Raw genomic sequence first — 20,542 nt, 5'->3', positions numbered from 1 at the left:
AAAATGTGCAAAATTTCATCACTTGTAGTCTCCTTTGCCTTTTAATCTATTTTTACCATATGCTCTGTAAGCATGCATATGCAGAAGTTTATCCAGTTTGATTCCTTCAAGATCCTTCAGTCAATCCCTACTTCTCCGTTTTGTTACTTACTGATCATCCAACAATGCCAACGTTATCCAACAGCTTGCAAATGAAACATGCTCTTTCTTTCATTACCTGGCTTTCTTAGCCACAAGTATTTTCACTTGCCAAGCCTTCCCCAAACACAGACACCCCTAAGGTTTTCAAGATCCATGAAATCTTTAACAGAAGGGAAGAGCTAAGAACTTACCATGTGGAGGAAAAAAGAAAAATTTTGCTGTATTCTTTCAGTTATTTTTCTTCCTTCAGCCTTCAGAGACAACTGACTAGATGCTACAACAACATAAATACTCACTGTTAACTTGCCCTCTCCCTAGTGTGTGTTGCATTTTCCTAGCTTTACCACAGAGCTCCCAGGTATATCTGGGATCCAGGCCAGGCTACCATGACTTGGTCTAACAGCTTGCAGGTCTGCCAGTACTACTGGAAGTAGTCCAGCTGCCTTGCCTTCCTTAATGCATCAAGATACTGGAATCCAACAGGCTATCCCAGTAGGGTGGGGGAAGAAAAACCCCAAGTCACAAATAAGACATACACACACACACGCAACCACTGTCCGAACAGTGCAACAAAATGTACCACTCCAAATTCCATGAGGAAATCATGTCATACAAACAGATTTTTCTAAAACCACCTTTCTGTTACCCAGGCCATCTAGCTGACCACACTCCATACTAAAGCAGCTTAATTTTAGGTACAGATTTCAATTTGCAGTAACAACTGGCCAGGAGGGAAGAACTGGGGCTAACAGGCTGGGAAGTGTGAAATCTGTGTGTGTACCAAGGCTGATCTGGCCAAAGGCCTGTGACATTCCTTCTTTGCTCTCTGAGCTTACCAGCTTACAGGATATACATATGCATACAGAGCACAAGTGTTCCAGTCTCCAGAAAACGTTCCAGACAAAGACCTGCCAAAGACATTCCTGGGAAACCTGACAAACTTGCAAATTCCTTTGTAGTGTCTCCAGCATATGCATCCATTTAACAATGAAAAAAGAAAATTCAAGTTAGTGCTGCTGCTGCGGATGGCTGAACTCCCCCTCTTTCCTTCTCCTGAAAAAGTCAGGCTTTCATTTAGACTCTCTCTGCCTCAAAACTTCCAGTGGGAGTGATTTTTACACGGCACAATCCTGCCAAAAGTTTGATGACCAGGGTGTAATCTTTCCCATAACATGAGACCTAGCTGCTCAGCCTGGCCTGTTTGGTGACTATCTGCAGATGTTGCAGCATCATAACAAAATCCTCAGCTTCTACTCCCTGTGGAGCATCAGAGCAGAAGGAGTTCAACATAAGCACTGCAGAAACTACACTGATATTTTCACTTCCTACAACCTCTGCTGAGACCAATTGGTTGCACTAGTGGTGCTGCTACAAATCAGTAGTAATAAAAGTAATTCCAGCTCCTGTGTGAACAGCTTGAGTGAGGAGAAGATGGGGCGCTGCAGCAGTGGAGTGGTGTGTCAGAGAGGAAAGAAAAATGCCCCTCATGGGTGATTGCCTGCTTCTTGCTTCTCTTACTAACTACAGAAAGATGCCTTTTTTCTTTACACTTCCCTTTCTCTCCATCAGAAGGAGTGTAAAAACCAAAGAAATAGTCACACAAGGAAACTGAAACTAAGACTCAGGTAAAGTGGGTTGAGTCAAACCAAGGAATCATCACTAAAACAAACCCAAAAGTCCTCAGTGGGGAAAACAGCCTCACCAAATTTCTCTAAGTATTTGCTGCACCCTAAATTTAATGCTCTTGTTCTGCTGTTCAGGTCTAGACAGGGAAGAGCTGATGCCTCCTGGGACCTGTAGAGGGTGCTTTGGTAGACTGGCAGCTTTCTCTGTCAAGGACAAGGCAGGTGAGAGTACCACACTGGGTAACTAGAACAGCTAAATGAGGAGTGGTGGGGCTTCCAATATTGCTGCAGCTGATGTTAAGATGAAGCTCACTTTTTTGGGATTCCCATAGAATACACAGGGTCCCCCTGGGACACTATAAAATGATCCATTCAATTCTTCCTCACTCCCTCTCCCTAAGGTTTAGTAAACTCACCTGCTTCTTGCTCATTTCCACCTTCTGTCTAAATGAAAAACATAAAGTAAGACAAGTGCCCCTTCCTCCACTGGATCTGTCAGTATGCTTGCAGGAATCCTGGCTGCTGGATCTTGGGCACCTACTGGCTGCACAGCACAGAAGGAGGCAGCTCTGTGTAGCCCTTGCCTGGGTGGTCTGATGTTATCCCTGTGATTAAACTCCCCGGCTGCAAGAATTGGAGCTATTCCTGATGATAGCTGGGACCCGAAATCTCTCACTCTCCCACACACGCACAGAGTCAGAGCTCCCACCAGGTTTCCCCTCCTTCTCTTCCTCCTCCTCTTGGTCAAGCTGGCCAATTCAACACATTCTTCAGCTCGCTAGCATTAATAACTATGAAGTACTACAGCCTGCTAGATATCAACTCCAGCTCCCCCCCATCACCAGGCAGTATAAGGACCTCACACAGATACAGCATTGCAGAAGAATTTTTACCTTACAGCATGCTTCAGAAAGAAGTAGCATGCTATTTACAAAGAAAAACACTCATATGCATCCAGGATTCAGCCACCTGGCTCTGGATGTACACACATGCTGTGTATTTTCATGACCTCCCTGCAGAAAGTCTTGCAATGCAAACACATGGAAATATTTTACGCTAAACACACATGAAATAAAGACTTCTGACTAAAGCCTGGTATAAATGGAAAAGTAGTCTGGATAAGCCTTCATCCATCTGTCCATCAAGAAAGGCCAATGGCTTATGCTAGGTACAGGTAAAAAAACCCCTCTTAGTTCAGCTGTGCAGATGTCACAAAGGAGTCAGTAAGATCTCTACAACACAAATCAAGGCAAGAAAGACAAAGTTCCTCTCCAATGGAATGGGCTTGCTGAACTCTTGTCTTCAGGCCTCATTCCCCAGCTCACCACTAACATACCTACTTGCCTTGTTTCCCCAACAGTACTGTCACCATCTTAGGCTCATGGGAGGCAATGGACAAACAGAACAAGAACATTTTGAGAAACTGAAAAACTGTTTTACCATGTACCATTAACCACTACACTGCACACGTTGACAGAGACATCATCATTCATAAAATAATTAGCAAGCATCCAATTGACATAACTAGGGAAATCACCAGTTTCAAATACTTAGTTCCTCACAAGTGTCTCAGTAACCCACTTATCAAAACAAAAAGATGGACTACAGTAAAGCAATGTAACAAAGAAAATCCCATAAACATGGAAACAGCAGCCCAGCACCTGTTCTTCAGTATAAAAGGTCAGTTCAGATTAATGGCCCAGCAAATTCGCTATGCTGTCTGACATATTTCAGAGGACGAAAACAGTTTTGGTTTTCACACATACAGCAAACATCTTATTGATAAGGCAAGTAATTTTTTATTTCAGTATGGTAAAACCTATGGATCTATCATTTGCAAAATGCTGATTATTCTGTCTGATGAAACTATGGCCTACTAATTTTTCAGCCTTAATGCTATCCCATTTTGGGAAGTTTCAGAAGGTAAATAAATTCTGTGACAGTAACTATTCACTTTTACTGTAATTTTTTACTCCAATATCTTCCTGCTAAACGGAATAGCCTCTTCTTATGAGAAACATGAATAAAATAAACTTTATTTACCTTATCTTTCATTGCTCTATGTAATTCCTTCCCACTTATCTCCTCTCTCAAAAAACTTTGTTTTCACCATCTCATTAAAACTGCATTTGCAGTCAATCATTTTAAACACAATTTTTCCTAAATTCACTTTAGAAATGTCACCCAGAAGTGAAAGCAGTTTTGAGGGAGGTTGTGTAATTGATGTTTACACTAAAACATATATATCCTATCCTGTTCCTTAAACACACTAATCATTTTTTTTTTTTGCTGACTTTACTGCTTAACTCGAAACAGGTATCTGCACTGAGCTTTCAATGAAATATTTTTTTTTCTTCCCTAAAGAAATAAAGTTGAGATTAATCATTCAAGAGTTTAAAATTATTGCTTATCATATAGTCAGTTAATTGTAAACACTGAACTTGATCTGCCAGTATCTAGCCTAATTAAGACAGCTTTTAAATTTCTACTAGTTTTACTCATAATAATCAAAACAAGCAAACATAATGACAAATTACCAGGATGTAAGCTCAAGTTCAAGTTTACAGCACACACCTAACCCTTCATTGTAACTGAACATGGGACTCTTGCAGCCCACATTATACTGAAGGTAACAAAAAAACTACCTCATGTAGTAAAAATGAGCTGCACAAACACAGATGAACACTACAGAGTAGTTAATCCACTGTAAATTCACACCCTTATATTACCTGGCAACTTGTTTTTAAATTCATTCTTTAAGTAATAAAATGCCTTATTAATGTCCTTATGAACCCCCTCCTTTCAAACCTTTAATTTTACACTGAAACATGAACATTCTGTACTATGTACCTTCAGTTATCCCCTTGCTGTACAGCAAATTTACTTTTTTTTTGTTTGCTTTTGGTCTTTTTTTTGATCTGTAATAAAACTTCCTTTATCATCCTACAGACACCTGTCCATCTTAACAGCACTTGATGAAAGCTTGTCAAAAACCTTTTTGGAAGTTTGAATATGAACAAGCTAAACTGAATGCTGTTTTTCTCAGTTCAAAGAATTCACATAATAGGATACCTCCTCATGAGCCTACTCAGCCACTGCCTTACCAGGTTAATGCTGGACCCTCAAAGGGACATTTACCATAGAGATCTCTGCTTGCTCCCAGACACACTGGGTAGCTAATGACAGGCACACCTCTCTATTTTTGGATGCTGTAGAGTACTATAGTTAGATTGCACATACTGCGAAAATCAGCCAGTGTCTGAAATAGTATGGATAGTGGTACCTAACTCCCACTGTTGTCATAATCTCAAAATGAGCTTTATTATTAGAAAAAAAAATAGAAATAGTAGAAAAACACAACTCAATGAAAGGCAAAATTTTCCTACACACATTGTGTGACTGTCTGTGAGGACTGAAAACTGAGTACAACAGAACAAACCTGCACATCAGTAAGGCTTTATCTTCCTACAGCTCCATTTCTCATATGTCAAGAATTGTATATGTTACAAGTATCAGTGTGAAGTTCCTACCTGATCTTCCAGAAGTGAATGGAAAGGACTGACAAGACAGAAAGCTGATGTAAATACAAAAATCTTGTTTTCTTCAGAGAACAGATCTTAAACATCTTTTTCAGAGTTCATCAGATACTTAAAATTTTCCCTTTGGACATGAGTATTTTAGTAGTAAATAATAAAGTAGTATCAATAATATCAATAAAATTAGCTCAATAATAAACTAATTTAATACAGAGGCTAGAAAACAAGAACCTAAAAGAGGAAACATGAAACAGGTGCTTTGGGCATGGGTAGAAAACAGTGAAGAACAGCAGGGATTGGAGAGGGACAGAGGTGGATTCCCAACCAGAATGACACCACCATTCCAAGCACAGCTGCTGAGGCTACATTCCTGGGAACCCCTGAGACCCACACTACTGTATGGATTCCAGAAACAATTCTCACAAAAACGGGAATAGAAAATAAGCTTCCCAGCTGCTCTTGGAAGGAGGTGTGTATTCAGAGCACCCCAGCCTACAAGACACAGCTTGGTGCAACGCAGGGAATCAATGCATTCAACTCTCACACAGAAATTCTTGCCCTTGGGGGGAAAAAACCCAAAACACACAAACCAAAAACCCCCACAAAAATACAGTCCACAGCAACACCACTATTTTCAAGCCACTCTTTCATAGACCCCTTCCAAATCAATGGTCCTAATCTTATCATGAAACATAATTAAATCCATATATCAAGTTCTTTTCATACCAGCCAGGTACTTTCCAACAAGGTAGACTAACTCCAAGTTTCTGGAATGGCTTTAAACAATTATACTATTTTTATTATTAGATAAGTAATGTTCTAATCTTCATGCCAATTTATTTAAGACTGCTTTTTTAAAAAATACTATCATATTTCAAGTGGCTTAAACACAGAAGCGAAAAGGGGAAAATAACAATTCAGAGTTTCCAGTCTGGAAATGTAAAGTAGTGCCTTATTTAATTAATTGACCCTGATATGAGCCCTTCCTCTCCTCTCCAGTTTTCTGTTCCTTAATTCTCCTGTCCTAAGGCCATCAGGGTTTCATAACCCAGAACCCTCAAACACTCCCATCTCAAGCCTTTCCCCTTTCATCTCATACCAATAGTCTTTAACTTCCCAGTTCTCTCCAGGTGTTTACTAAATCCTCTCCACATATTTCCTGTCTCATCTGTCTCTACCTTCCTTCTTCCTGGTTCAGGCAAATCCTGGTCTGCCCAAATCTAAAACCATGCATCACTCCCAGGTAGCTTCGACAGTACCTATGCTTCTGCAAATCACTTTCCAGCCTACTCTGCAATTCCTGCAATTCTATTTATTCAATGCCCCTGCTTCCAATCCACATCCATGCCTAGCAGTTCAAAGTCAGATATCCTGGTTCCAGGTCCCTCAAGAATAAGCCCAAGCCTTGCTGCCCTACTATTGTGTTTTATTGTATGCTGATACCTCTTACTGCCATTGTTGTCATGGCAGCCCTGACTTCTCACAAAACCCCTGGGCCCTTCTTGCAAGACAGGACTTAAAATCCAGGCTGGATCAAAAAATAATCAGAATGACTAATGATTGACAGAAGAGCAAAATGTGTCCATGTGAAGGGAAAAAAAAAAGCCTAAGTAGGAACTGCATGCTTTAGTTATGATACACTGGGCTTTGCAGCTATTTCTGAACCTCCCAAACCATCACTATTTCAAGTCTATTTCAAGTGTGCTTAAAAATAATGGTCTCAGCTTAGAAATTGTTATGTGCCATGAATTCAGTACTGAAGAAACAGATTGCCTTAAAAACTGTTCTCAACTAAATCCAAATTTTCATACTAAGCAAATTTCAGATTCAGATTTCATCTCTCCAAAGGCATTATTTAAAAAACATGGCCAGAAAAATCACAGTAGAGAGCAGGTGTCTAGAACTGAATGGACACAGGCTCAGGAAGGAAACTCTTTGTCAGACAGAACTCTAATTCTAAACTTCTCATTAGCTTATGAATTCCTTTCTACACTGATCTTTTTCATGATGACAGAAGATGACAAATACATAACCCAACATGTTTCTATATTTCACTACTGAAACAAAGCCTGTGCAAACATTGCATAGTTGAATACAAAATATACCAGAGTCAGAAAATCAGTAGAGTCTGCTAGGAGCTGAGTGTCTGTTGGTTGCGTGTCGCAAAGCAAATTAGCACCATAATTTTCCTACTACCCAATTCCCACCTCTTTGGGAAAGCATCTTGGAAGAACCCAGAAGCAAAAGCAATGCAGACATATTTACTGCAGCCAATACATTTCCAGGCTACCCATGCAGTTCACAGCCACTTTCACTTTTGTGTATACCTACACAGACTGACTGACTGCTGGCTAAACAGGTTTCAGCTACCACCAAAGTATGCTCCCTTGCTACCCAACCCAGCTGTGCCCAGGAAACTGCACTGGCCTTCCCATGCAGATCTTTCTGAATTCCCCTCTTAACTCCCCCTTTTATACTTCCTAATTTATCTAGGAGTAACTCACCATGGCGGGATACAGGAATTTAAAAATAATTTAATTTTTGCAGCTACACAAATGGCTGCAAGAAGACACATTGGGTTCTCTAGACAGACCTAACAAACCACAGCAGCTGAAGCAGAATGGGTAATGAATGATTTTAGGGAAAAAAGTTTACGAACTTATTTCTCAAAGTTCTTTTCTGGAAAGACTGAAAAGAAATAGATACATTTAAATTTTTTTCCCAAGTATTTGTTTAGATAGTAACTTTTATCCAGTGAGGCAATTTCCATCATATATTTAGCTTTCAACAAATCAGCATTTTCTGAATGAAAATGTTTCACTATCAAAGTTTTTGAACAGTTTTACTGACGACATTTCACTTACAACCAGCTGAGAACCAGACTGATAGCTCTGAGTTTTACTAGACAAGCCAACAAGAACAAATTGTCTAAATAGGATCTGGCCTTATGCAAGACCAGGCCTCAGAATCACTAGTACAGCCGGTGCCTACATTCTCTCCCGAGTCCATCCACAAGAAAGGACTTTATTATTTGATATATCCTTTAAAAATTGAAGACCTATCTGCAGAGAAAAATCTATTCAGCTTCCTAAAGTTATAAATGTACCCCACATTTTGAAATATATTGCCAATAGCATAACTAGTTATTCAAAATCCAAACGTAACAATAAAATTGAAAGAAGCAAAGAAGTAAACACCAGCAGCTGTTGCAACTATTAAACATGCCTCAGAAAACTCAGCAAAATATAACCATTAAAACAGTAATTCCAAAATAGAAGAATTAAACTAAGACATTCAAATTGTTTGTCTCCAGCGAGTAAAGAGAAAAAAAAATTACCATCCAAGGTAAAGTGCCTACGCTAGAAAATCTGCAGTTGACAGCCTAATTAACTGAGAAGTGCTCAACTTCAACACCTTTGATGAGTTCAACTATAGCATATTATAAAGCAAAAAAATTGTTTCTGTGTAGCTATTTAGGATGTAATTCAACAAGAAATATGAAACCAAGCGGCATTCTACCAGAACTCAATAATGTATCACCATGTTTGACAAAAGGATTATCATTCCCCATGCTAGTAAGTATTTCATTCTGTCTTTACAGTGTTACTGGAATATAGAATTAACATCAGAACCCATTCTGCAGACTTTCATTGTCAGCACTGTGATGACACACTGGAGGAACAAGGAAGCAAATTGCATGGAATCACAAATCGGAGAAGACTTTGGTTTATTGCCTAGTAAGACAAAGCACGGATTCCACTTTTTTAACATATTTGTTTAATCCTCTGCCTTTTCTCCTATAAAAAGACTTCGATACATTCTTGTCAACTCATAGAAAATCATAATTTTGGTGACTGCAAACACTTGGAAACAGCAGGACAGAGATGAATTTTCATGAGTTACTGCTTGCAGCTATCTCAGCCCAGCCCTCACACAAAGTAAAGCCTGTAACACTCCTCCCTTGCACAGGGACTCCAGTGCTTACATACCTGCTGTGTAACGAGACTGACGTGGAGTTACTGCTTGCAGCTATCTCAGCCCAGCCCAGCGCTCACACAAAGCCTGTAACACTCCTCCCTTGCACAGGGACTCCAGTGCTTACATACCTGCTGTGTAACGAGACTGACGTGGCTTGGGGGGGAATGCTGGCAGGCTGCTTGCTTTTCTGCCAACTGCTGCGGTTCTGCTGCTGCCACAGTGGGCCCATGACGCTTGCCCTGGGCAGTATGTTCTCCATCTTTGTGCATCCTGGCTGAGCCCACGCACTGCCCGCTTGAACTGCGATGGAGACCTACCAAACAAACATTTCAGTGTGCTTCAGACCCTCAGCCTGCTGATCACAGACACACAAAAGCAGGCAAGACATCGAAAGAAGAATACAGAATACACCTATTCTGCACGGGTATTGCCCAAATGAACAAGTAGCAATTCCAAACCTGTATTCTCTTTACTACAATGTATCTAATGGCACCCAATTCCAGAGACATTGGCAGCTGTTACCCAAGTCAAATCTGTAAAGTTTTTCCTTAAAAACAAATGGGTCTCTTTAAGTAAGCTACTCAGTTGGGAAGTAAGACATTTTAATGCTTGCCAATATATATACAGCAACCCTAGCAACGTGCCGACCCTGATACACAACCTAGAACAGATAAATACCATCAAAACACAAAAAAAGAAAAAAATAAAAATTAGTATTATCAGGATCACAGCTGTTAGCCTGTATGTGGCTCCCAAAAGCTTCCAAATAGATTACAGTCTGCATGCAAATGCCTACAGTTTCTACTATGCTTCACTGCATTGCTTAAATGAGTTCTATGACAGCATAACAGATCTCTAAATCTTGGTTTTGGGATACCCATGGATATGGCAGTGCTAAGACACCCTAGAGAATGAGATATTGTAATGATTCATTCAGATCCTTCTTTTCTGGAGGTCTTGACGCACCTTTAAGTATTCAACACTCATGAGGTTTCATTACAAGATTTCTACACTTGATAGACAGCCAGAGAACTAAGAACAGCACACAGACTGAGACAGGACTTCTGCTAATAAAAACAACATTTAACCCACTAAAGATAGATGATATTAGTAACATAACAAGAAAAATATACAATACTTAGTTTCACAGCTCTTTTTGAACAAGTTCAAAGGCTAAGTTCAAAGCACAAGGCTGAAGGGAGACCCTATCACTACGACTACCACAAAAGAGGTTTTTGAAAGGTAAGGGTCAGCCTCCTCTCCCAAATAACAAAAAACAGGACAAGAGGAGATGGCCTCAAGTTGTACCAGGGAAGACTTAGACTGAATATTAGGAAAAGTTTCTCCACCAAAAGGGTTGTCAAGCATTGGAACAGGCTGCTAAGAAGTGGCTGAGTCACAAACCACAAAGATATTTAAAAGACATGTAATAAATGCAGCTCTTAGGAACCTGGTTAATGCTGGACTTGGTAGTATTAATTGTTGGACTTGGTGATCTGAAAGGTCTCTTTCAACCCAAATGATTCTATGATTGCCTGTTCATTTGGTCAATAAAAGGGCATCTGCCTAACAAGGACTGCATCCTGTACTCCTGCTTTCTGTAAGAAATTTAGCACCATCCAACAAGACTCAATTCTGGAAATTTAAAATTTCTACCTACTCCACAATAGAAATTACACAGACTCTGTACTGAACTAGCAGGTTATTATGAATCCCAGAACACTCACCTACTTTTGCAGAGGGTATTCGGGACAATCTTTGGCTGTAGATCTGAACAGCTCTCTGAAAAGATGAGAATGGGCCGATGGTGTAGTTACCAGAACGACGATGTAACCCCGCAAGGCTACAAGTCTCAGCGGACAGGGGGTTTGTGAGGACAGAAGAGCCGTCAGGAGCTGCGCTCTGCAGGGAATGTCCTGGGGGTGGGGACTGAATCAGTCTGGGACCAGCTGGAGGAGGCGGCAATGAAGGCTGACCGGACACCTTTGGATTTTCAGAGGCTGCAGGCTGAGATGGCATCCAAGAACTGGTACTTCTCTGGAACGTGGCACCAGGAACAGAAGAAGAATCACCAGGAGGGCTGCACTGAGGTAATTTTGCTTCGGCATTTGAGGAGAAGGTGAGTCCTTCTGGATCTATACAAAGATAATGAACATACTACATGAGGAAAATCTGCTTTTTAGGTCCTTTGATAATATCAATACATCAAATGCCTATATTCAGACCCACTGAAGCCAAAATAACCTCATCTACCTGCAGAGACAAGAAGAGGCTCTACATGACAAATACATCCTTTCAAAGCCTGCCGTATCTAGATCATCCCGCCCAGGGAGGGGCAGCTAACTCTTTCCCACTACCTACTCTACAGTATCTTCTCTTGTGGTTAAAAGTACAAACTGGGCATTTGGGTCTCTGTTTGAACCCAAAGGTTCCAACCTCTGTTTAAAACAGTATTAACAACAGTATATCATGCAGGCAATTTTTTTAAATGATTATTTAAGTCAGTTCACTTACAACTTGATTTAGCTTCTTTGGGTTTACAGCCTTTTAGTGCTCCCTCTGCAGACGAATCTGCAACTGAACTTTTGGGGTGATCGCCTTTTATTTTTCTTACCACCTCAGGATGCTCTAGAACAAAATCAAGGAGTTAGGAAGCAGAACATAGCAAATCACTAGAACAATGCTGCAGAATTTACCCTTGTTGTGACTGACTTCATTGCTAATACTTCCTGTAGACCACACAACTTCAATGATGACTATTATGGTGTCATGTATAGTAGCATGGACTACTAGATACATATGGCTGGCACACCCTTCCATGGAATGCCTTGTTAGGCCCAAATATACAGTCTCTGCCCTCTAATGGATACACCCACTGCAGGCAGCAAAATTTAAGATCTTGATTTCATTCATCCCTTACTTTGATTTCAGGATTCTCTGTTCGTTGCAATTCTTAGTGCCTTCTGTTTGCACAGTCTCATTTCAGTCATGAACTACCATATCTAGTTCCTTATAAATACCAGTCTAAGTTCAACCCATTTCCCCTCAGGAAAAGAAGGCAGGAGTGAAGTTACTCTAGTCTTCACATAAGACTGAACTAAAAAAGAAAAAAAAACCCCAAAAATATATGTAACCTCAGAAAACTTGAGTAACACTGTGCAGAGGTTGCTCTCTTCTGATAGAATTAAGTTAAACTAGATTTGTCTGGGTAACATCATCTCAGAACTACCTACAAAACTTACCACCTTGAGGCTGTTTCTCTAACTGGTGGCTGCCGTTGCTGTGTTTTGTGGCTGTGGATTTTGTTCCTAGGAAGACACTTGCTGATTTGTTTTTGTGTGTGTAAAAAGTCAGCACTTCCTCCAGGTCACTTTCACTGCAATAAGGAGAGAAGAATGGATCTAGAGTGAGGACACTAAGCTTTTCTGCATTCACACAACAATCAAAGACAATAAACGATAAGGAAACTGAAGAGTGGAGTGGGGAAAAAAAAGAAGGTGACAGTAGACAAGCTAATAATTTGCTCAGTTCTACAGGGTAAGAGCAGAAGGAACACAACATGCCCTAGTTAAACCTGAGATTCCCACTAAAATACCATCTTCTTATGCAGTAGGAAATTCCAGGCATTCAGGAGCCTTCCCAAGATAAATAAAGAGCAAGTGAATATTTCAAACACATTTGGGAAGACTAGCTCAACATGAGAGATTCCATTCACAGTTAAATTTGAGAATCTTCTGCACGTGCTCTTTAGAATGAGCTATTTTCTCATGAGAGAGCTCAGCTCAGCCTCTGTTTTGTAGTCACCATTAGTAGTTTCTGTTCAGCAGCATGGGGAGAAGAAGAAATAATGAAAAAGCTTGTCAATTAGCCAAAACTGCAGGACAACCAGAACAATCAATATTTTTGTGAAACTCACAAAACTCGTATATGTTTCTGATTTTCCTTACAAGAACAAAGTGGGACAGCCCCAATATCCTAACCATCGATTGGCCATTCTTATTAGAGCTTGTGCAAGTTGTAGTTCTAGTTGTTTGCTATATCTAACTTGCTTTCCTTTTGCTTTACAGTGTTGTCTCAGCATCAGCAAGTAGCTGTATGGCATGGCAAACATCAAAGCAAGTAGTATAGTGCCAGCAACATTACTGGCACTATAAGAAAATGCAACACAGAAATATAAAGTAGCAGAGCAACAGTTAGAATCTTTCAAAATATCCTCTGAATATCACAATTGTAACTAGTATTAGCTAGCCTAAGCTTTGGTAAAAACTATGTCTAAAAGTGATACACTGAAGTTTGCAGCATGCCCTGAAGATCCAAACTCCACTTTTACTCCCAGAATAGAAGTGAAGAGGAAATGCAAGAATGAGAAGTTGTGTGTGGAAAGGTGCTTTAAGCTTTTAAGTGAATTTACCAGTATGTATGTGCTTTTACAATGCACTGAGAATGTTTCAAATCAATGGTCATAGCATACATACAACTAAACACAATGACATCCATGTAATATCAAAGTTAGAGTGTCAATGAGACAATCTCAATTAAGAAGCAATATTGATTACCCACTTTCTCCACTGTTGCATTCACTGTACTGCAGAATGAACATGTGAAGTGGAAATCTATCCCCTTTGCTTGGCTACAAATGACCTGCTCACTGATTTAAGTTTGAAGCACCATGGCAAGTAGTGTCAGATATCAGAGTTTTCAAACACACCTCATACTTCAGAAGAAGCAGAAAGATCATCCCTAGAAATTGTCTGATCATTGGCAAACTATTCTATATCACTCAGTCAGACAACTCAGCAAAAATCTCCAGCCCCAGCCTAGACTGTGCATCAGGCCATGATGGCATAGTAGCCAACAGCTGCAAATTCTTCTGTTTTCATGTTATCTCTTAACATTTCTGTTGCAAAAAGGAAAACTACCTGCCTAGGACACAACAGATATTTCATGGCCAGAATGTTCAGAGAACCAATAGCCCAGGCCCACATAATATGCATTTCTAGCAAGAGCAGTAGATCCTATGGTGTATGGTAGTCGGGCATCTTTATTTGAAGATTTTTCTGCAATCCTGTAAATCTGCTGCAGTAATGACACCAACAATTATATTAGCAAAAGGTAAAATACTTGTTTTCATAAGAATGTATCAAGATAAGACTGTGGAACCATCTGAACTTACTTAGGATGCTTCAGCTACCACCCACTTCTAATCATTCACTATTAGTGCTATTCAAACAGAAAAAGAAAGAACACTTCAATAAGCAGTCATGCAAAAGAAGTGACCATCAATCTTCACTGAAAAAAAAGATGGGCATTGAAAAGGCAGGTAAACTCTGTCCAGATATTGACAGGGGTTCTTGCCTATATAGGCATGTCATATATTGACCAAATAATGGAGTCAAGAGGAATTGCTCTTTGTCCTCAAGAATCAGAGATTTTGAAAATATAATTGTGGTTCACTGAACAATTTCAGATCTCTCCATAGTCAGATAGTTGCAATACCATTGTTTTTCATACAATGCTACAGGCCCTGAGGAATACTTAATTATTTTCAAAATATGTTTCTTACCAGACTTTTTTAAGTTTAAAGCAGATAAAGTGCAGTGATAGAAAATGCTGCTTTTCCATTATGAAAGTAACTGCTTGCACTGAGCTGCCTCAGCAGGCCAAATAAGAGGCCTAACTCCCTTCTCTGCCTGTCTCAGAAAATCCAGACCTGGAAAATTCCTGAAGAGAGGCAGCAAGCATGAGATTTGCTTCTGAGAGCAGCAACTTGAGTGAGAGCTGTAACAACTGTTCAACCACAGCAGCTCAATATATCTGAGCAGTAGCTCTGGTTTCATTCTCCTTCTGAAGTACTGCCTTATTTAGTCCAGCATCACAGGAGAGGAAACCATTAACTCACCAGCAGCAGTTTGAAATTTACACAGGCCAGGGCAACCACTGCTGTCCTTTGGGAAGTTACTTAATGGTCAAAACATCTATTGTACGTCCTTCCCTATGCACCAGATGCTGATGTTACAAGTGTTTCGTTGCTGGAAAGACAAGAGAAGACAAGCTCTTTGTCCCTCAGCAAGAACAGGTCCTACAATTAATAAAGGTACGTAGAGGCTTCAGATCAATCAAATCATCTTTAGAACAATGCTTCAAGGCTGAGAAATCATTTATCAAGGGGAATAAAATCTATTCCTACCTTGCTCTGGAAATGAAGTTCTGAAAGTCTTGAGGATTCACTCCCACCTCCTCTTCCTGTTTCTTTTTTGATTGTTTCTGAACCATCAGCTCCGTTTCCTGTTAAGAAGCAGTATCAGTAAGTGTCTCTATGTTCCATGGCATAGCTGCAGCTCCCAGAATACAAAAACCAATTCCATAGGATCTAAGAAAAAAAGAACATTGCTACATGCAACAACATGAATAAATATGGCGAGTCCCAGAGACAGCACCCTAAGTATACACCAAAGTCCGTTCCTCCACCTGACACAATTGATTTGCTGAGAAATGGTCAGGTCTTCAGAAATGTGTGCTGTTCCTTCAACTACACTCCTAGCTAAAACATAAGGAAGTATGAAAGGGAAAAAAATTAAAATCATTCTTTACAGATATTAGGCCACTCCTCCACTTTGTTGTTTCTGCCACAGAGCTCCTCCAAACAGCTTTTATTTGTGTATTTTTCCCAGAAGTAGACAGACAGAAGGAGGGAAAAAGTATAAAATTAATCTTAAAGAAACTGAAGGATGTAGCTCTCTTAAGTTAATTTCTTTTGTAAAGCAGCAAATTGCTGAGGGCTTACACACAAACCAAAACCCCACTGCTTTAGAAAAGCCTAAGAAAGTAAAACAGTGCAGCATACGGCAAATGTGCTTATACATGGAAATTTACTGGAATAAATGGTAAGCCTTTGTGAGTGAAAATGGGAGCAAGTTTTCAGATAAAAACGGTGTATTTTACATCAGTAGAACAAGATGGCACTAGAGGTTGGATTGATACAAATATATTTGTTCATTAGAAAAACCTTCTGACCTGTCTGAAATACCAGTACCAGCTTGAAAGCTTTATCTGACCAGACTTGACCTCCACTTCATTTCTTCCTGCTGTTTCCCTGAGCAATCCCAGGAAAAGAGGGTCACATATATCTTTTGAAACATAATTCAAACAGGGAAGAAAAAGCCAGTTTGAGACATCTTTACCCTTTATTACTTAAGTAAATGTCTGGATCATATGTGATCGGTTTTATTTAATTTGCTGGAGCTGTATTCTTTTGCGTCATTATAGATGATATACAATGGCAAGCAGGAGTCCCTATTAAATCTGAAGTTACAAGTCAATAAAACAAGTCTGTATGTTGGAATCAGAAATCAAAAAACCTCACAGCCTAACAGTTTCTCAAAGACTTAAACACAGATGCCCTGAAACCTCAAGTGATATGTTCTCGCATGTTTTACCTGAGAAAATATGTTTATGCACTGATTTATTACCAGTTACACAGCTTCATTTTGTGAATTTACTCAAGATTTAGCAGAAAATCCTAATGTTTGAATACAATTTGAGTGGAAATTATATCCAAAGCAGCTGCATTCTTCACTCACCACAGAGCCACCCAAGTGCTTTGTGGCTCCTCCTAACAGAGTACTCCAGTGAGCATTAGGCATACAAGGCACTCCCTGGAACAGACTTGGTTCAATACCAACCTTGATTAGACAGATCAAGTTACCAGATGTCAGTTCTGACAAGGCAATGAATGTGAACATCCTCTTCTAACGAGTAGAAGCTTGAAGGCCTCTAGCAGCTGCCTCTGAAAGCTGAATTTCAATTACCCTTGTTCTAACACTGAAGAAATGCTAGGGGGCAAAGGAAAGGGGAAGCTGTCCTTGCAGGACAAAGATTAGGTTGAAACCACTAAGCTAAGAACAACACCACCTACTTCTAAAGATGTGAAAATTATTTAAATTAGGACCCACAACTCCTTTGCAATTTGCATGCAGAGTACATTACTACAGATATGTAGCAGTCCCTCAGTATACCAAGTAAATAGTAAAATACATATTTCATACTGTTCTGTATGAAACCAAATATATGTAAAGAAACCCCATAAAAATAAGAAGAGGGAAGAGGCATTACAAAGCATTAGAATCAAGGACAAGGCAAAGAAAAAGCACACTGCCAGTTAAATGCCACTTCATTTCAGCACTTCTTTTTATGCACATAATTACTGGCCTGCACATATTATGTAATAATATTGTTGTCTATCTGACAGTTTCAACAGAGTACCATTGTTGGATGCACAGCTGCAAGCAGATCACGTAAATAACAGAAGAGTGCCTTTGAAACAGCCTGCACGAAACACTTTATAAGAAGAAAAGAGGAACCAAAAAAATAATTTAAAAGAGAAGTCACCTTGTTGTAAGAGATGATGAACTCGCCCAGCTGGCGAGCCAGGATGCGACGCCGATCAATCAGTCCTATGTGACGGCTGGGGAGCAGCAGCCGCAGAGATGGACGGAGGTTGCTGGCAGCTCGCTTCAGAAAGCGGATTATAAGGTCCTGCAAGCAAGAGATGGAGTTAACAACGTGCTATCTGCAAGGTGTGGGGAGAAGAGAATAGAGATACTAGAGCACCTAAGGACTGGCAGGAACTAAACACGCTGTCCTGATAAAACGAGCTGAAACTGGCAGGCAAAATCATTCTGCAGTATGCACTTTCAATACAGCCCTATAAATTCAGTGTGGGGGAGAAAAACAGTGGTGTATCTTGCCTGAAGCAGGTCAGAATTCTGAACACTTAGGAAGCGTTTGTCTCAAAAGCATGGCAGACAAAGGAAAGAATAACCCATCAGCAAAATGCAGTGACACAGCTGTAATGTCCAGTACATTAGGAGAATGTTTCCAAAACCCCACCTGCAACGTGTTAAAGAAGGCCTGTGGAAAAGTGCACTGACATAAAACTCTCTCAGCAGTACCACAGGACAAGGGATCTTGGTCAGATATCTCCACTACAGTGGATAGCCCCATTTCATCATATTTCATCTACATACTATTGCCACATCCTCTCCACAGCACTAGATGTCTACATCTACAGCCATGTAATTCCTGTCCCTCACCATGTCTGTTTGACCTCTGGTGGGGGAAACATATGGCAAGGCAGACCCTAAGACAAGATGCATCCTGTGGGTGTTTTGAACCCTTTCTGTCTCGCCTCTGGATTTGCTTTTGCTTAGGAGCTCTGCTAATGCATAAATGAGCAGCCTCACAGCCAAAATTGGATTTCACAGCTCGTCTCTCACTGCCATTACTCCAGCCTGGTTTGATCTGTTATTTTAAACATTATTCTTTACAGTACAGCAGACAAAGTGACTCTCAAAAAGCCCATTTTAATTTCCACTTGGAAAGAGCAGAGGTAACATTTTCCACTGAATTGAATGATTATTCTTGACACACAATTTTATCTCTGAACTACATTGGCTGTTTCCCTGCAACACACACTCAGAATGTATGCAGAAAGCTCAAGAGCCTACTGTAACAAAGCTCCTTTAGGAAGGTTTGTGAAAGGATCTGGGATTGCTGTGCTTTTTAAAATGTGTACATATCAAACACAGGACTTCAAAATACTGCCTAGAAAAGTGCATCACTTTTATTTTCTTTTTTCAGTGGCTTTTACTTTAATTTCCTCTATCTAGAATGCAAGTAAGTTTCATTAACACAGATGTCTGGATATATTGCAACAGCACATAAGAAAAAAAGCTTAAGTGGGTACCCGTTCTATTTGAGTAGATGAGTGCTTTGCTTAATGCAGCACAAACCAGATTCTGACAAGTACTCTTAAAGAATCTTCTAAAGAATTCAAGAGCAGGTAAGCTCAGGAATCAGTGAAGGAAAATGAACACAAGATATGAGCAGCTTGAATGTCAACAGAGTCCGGTCATTAAGAGCTGTCTGTCATTGCTCTGAGGTCACTTAGCAGTCCTACCTCATCAGTACATTAAAAATACAGCACTGGCACCTAGACAAAGATGAACAGCCATCATCTCAGTCGGACTTCTGTACTTGCAAGGGTGAGAACTGACTTCAAAACTCTCAAGGTAGATTCCAACTTGGCTTCTCAGTCTGGCCAACACGAAGCTTCTTACCATTTGCTCATCTTCTTTGGCAGCCCAGGCGGGGTTCTGGATCTGTTCACCAGCCTCCTTCACCAGTCGAAGCTGAACGTGCCGTAGATAGGCAGAGAAAGCTGTACGAGCTTGTACTTTGCTGAGGACAAAAAGAATCAATCAGTTAACTTCAGAATAGGAATGGGAAGAGTTACAGCAGTCAGGCACAGCTTGTGAACCAAAGTACAGTCAGCAAGGACTTCCTAAGTGCACTAATGCTGAAGCTCAAAGAAAGGAGGACCCCTTCATCCCATCAGCATTTTCAAGCAGACCTTCAGTTCACCAAGACAGGGTGGCAGATATTCCAGGAGATAGAAAAGACAGTAGGCACTCTCTAAGATAAACTCTAAAAATAGAATGTTCTTCCTGCCTTTTACAGCCTTGGTTACTCTCCTCTAAAAGCCAGTAACATGGACATCAGCAAAACTGTATTTTTAAAACAAATTCAAGGCTCTACTGGGCCTCTGTTTTCACAAACATTTTGAACACCACAACAACAGACCATAAAATAAACAAAGGGTTTGGTACTGGTGCCAGAGTTATAACAAAGGCCCTATAATTCCCATTGGAAATGAAAGAATTAAATCTGTGAAAGTGAGCTCTTCTCCTGCTAGCTCAGGATACAAGCCAAATTTCATTGAGCAAGGCACCACTGAGGAATGAAGGAACATCAGCAAAATCTGCTGTGCAGCTGGCTGAACATGTTGGGAAGCTGTAAGCATGAACTGAGGAGAGGACTGGGAGGGACACATATCTTCTCATTCCCTCACAATAGTAACCTCTTTAGTATATGCATCTGTTGTGAGACAAATTGCTGAAAGCTCTGCCTAATTCTGTTCATTGTCCTCTTGGTCTAAACCTTATCCTCAAACATTCTGCTCTCCCAGCTTCTGCTCTTCCTCATAGTTTCCCCCACAATTGCTAGAAGCTTTCATAAGGATATAGCAGCAGATAGGCCTTAGTGCCAGCAACAGATTTCTCTATCACAGGAAGTGTCCTAATACGTTCTGTAGAATTTTAAGTTTCATCTTAAACAAACCAGAGTTTTGAACCCATTATTTTCCTGAAATATTATTCTAGAACTTACTGTTCTAATAAATGGGAACCTCTTCTTACTACCAGC

The 20,542-nt window shown here is 40.2% G+C and overlaps 1 protein-coding gene across 21 annotated transcripts in view; it reads right to left on the bottom strand.

Annotated features, from left to right (window-relative positions):
* The window catches only part of TTLL5 (tubulin tyrosine ligase like 5), a 130,064-nt gene that overhangs the window by 55,941 nt on the left and 53,581 nt on the right, over positions 1–20,542 (bottom strand). For 20 of the 21 annotated variants that reach the window (XR_005952201.1, XR_005952205.1, XR_005952202.1 and 17 more), the window contains 7 exons: positions 19,399–19,519; positions 17,669–17,815; positions 15,468–15,565; positions 12,523–12,656; positions 11,795–11,908; positions 11,008–11,415; positions 9,409–9,593 (listed from right to left, as the gene is read on the bottom strand). Coding sequence is in view for 18 of the 21 variants with exons in the window: in XM_041398545.1 (XP_041254479.1) it covers positions 9,409–9,593; positions 11,008–11,415; positions 11,795–11,908; positions 12,523–12,656; positions 15,468–15,565; positions 17,669–17,815; positions 19,399–19,519 (1,207 nt within the window). In the remaining 3 variants the exon portion in view is untranslated. The remainder of the gene's footprint in view (positions 1–9,408; positions 9,594–11,007; positions 11,416–11,794; positions 11,909–12,522; positions 12,657–15,467; positions 15,566–17,668; positions 17,816–19,398; positions 19,520–20,542) is intronic. The other variant, XM_041398616.1, reaches the window with a different exon arrangement.

Source organism: Onychostruthus taczanowskii, unplaced genomic scaffold (assembly GCF_017590055.1).
Source record: "Onychostruthus taczanowskii isolate IOZ18803 unplaced genomic scaffold, ASM1759005v1 scaffold1, whole genome shotgun sequence".
Taxonomy (NCBI): domain Eukaryota; kingdom Metazoa; phylum Chordata; class Aves; order Passeriformes; family Passeridae; genus Onychostruthus; species Onychostruthus taczanowskii.
Note: the sequence above shows the minus strand (reverse complement) of the source record. Positions and strands in the feature narration are given on the sequence as shown.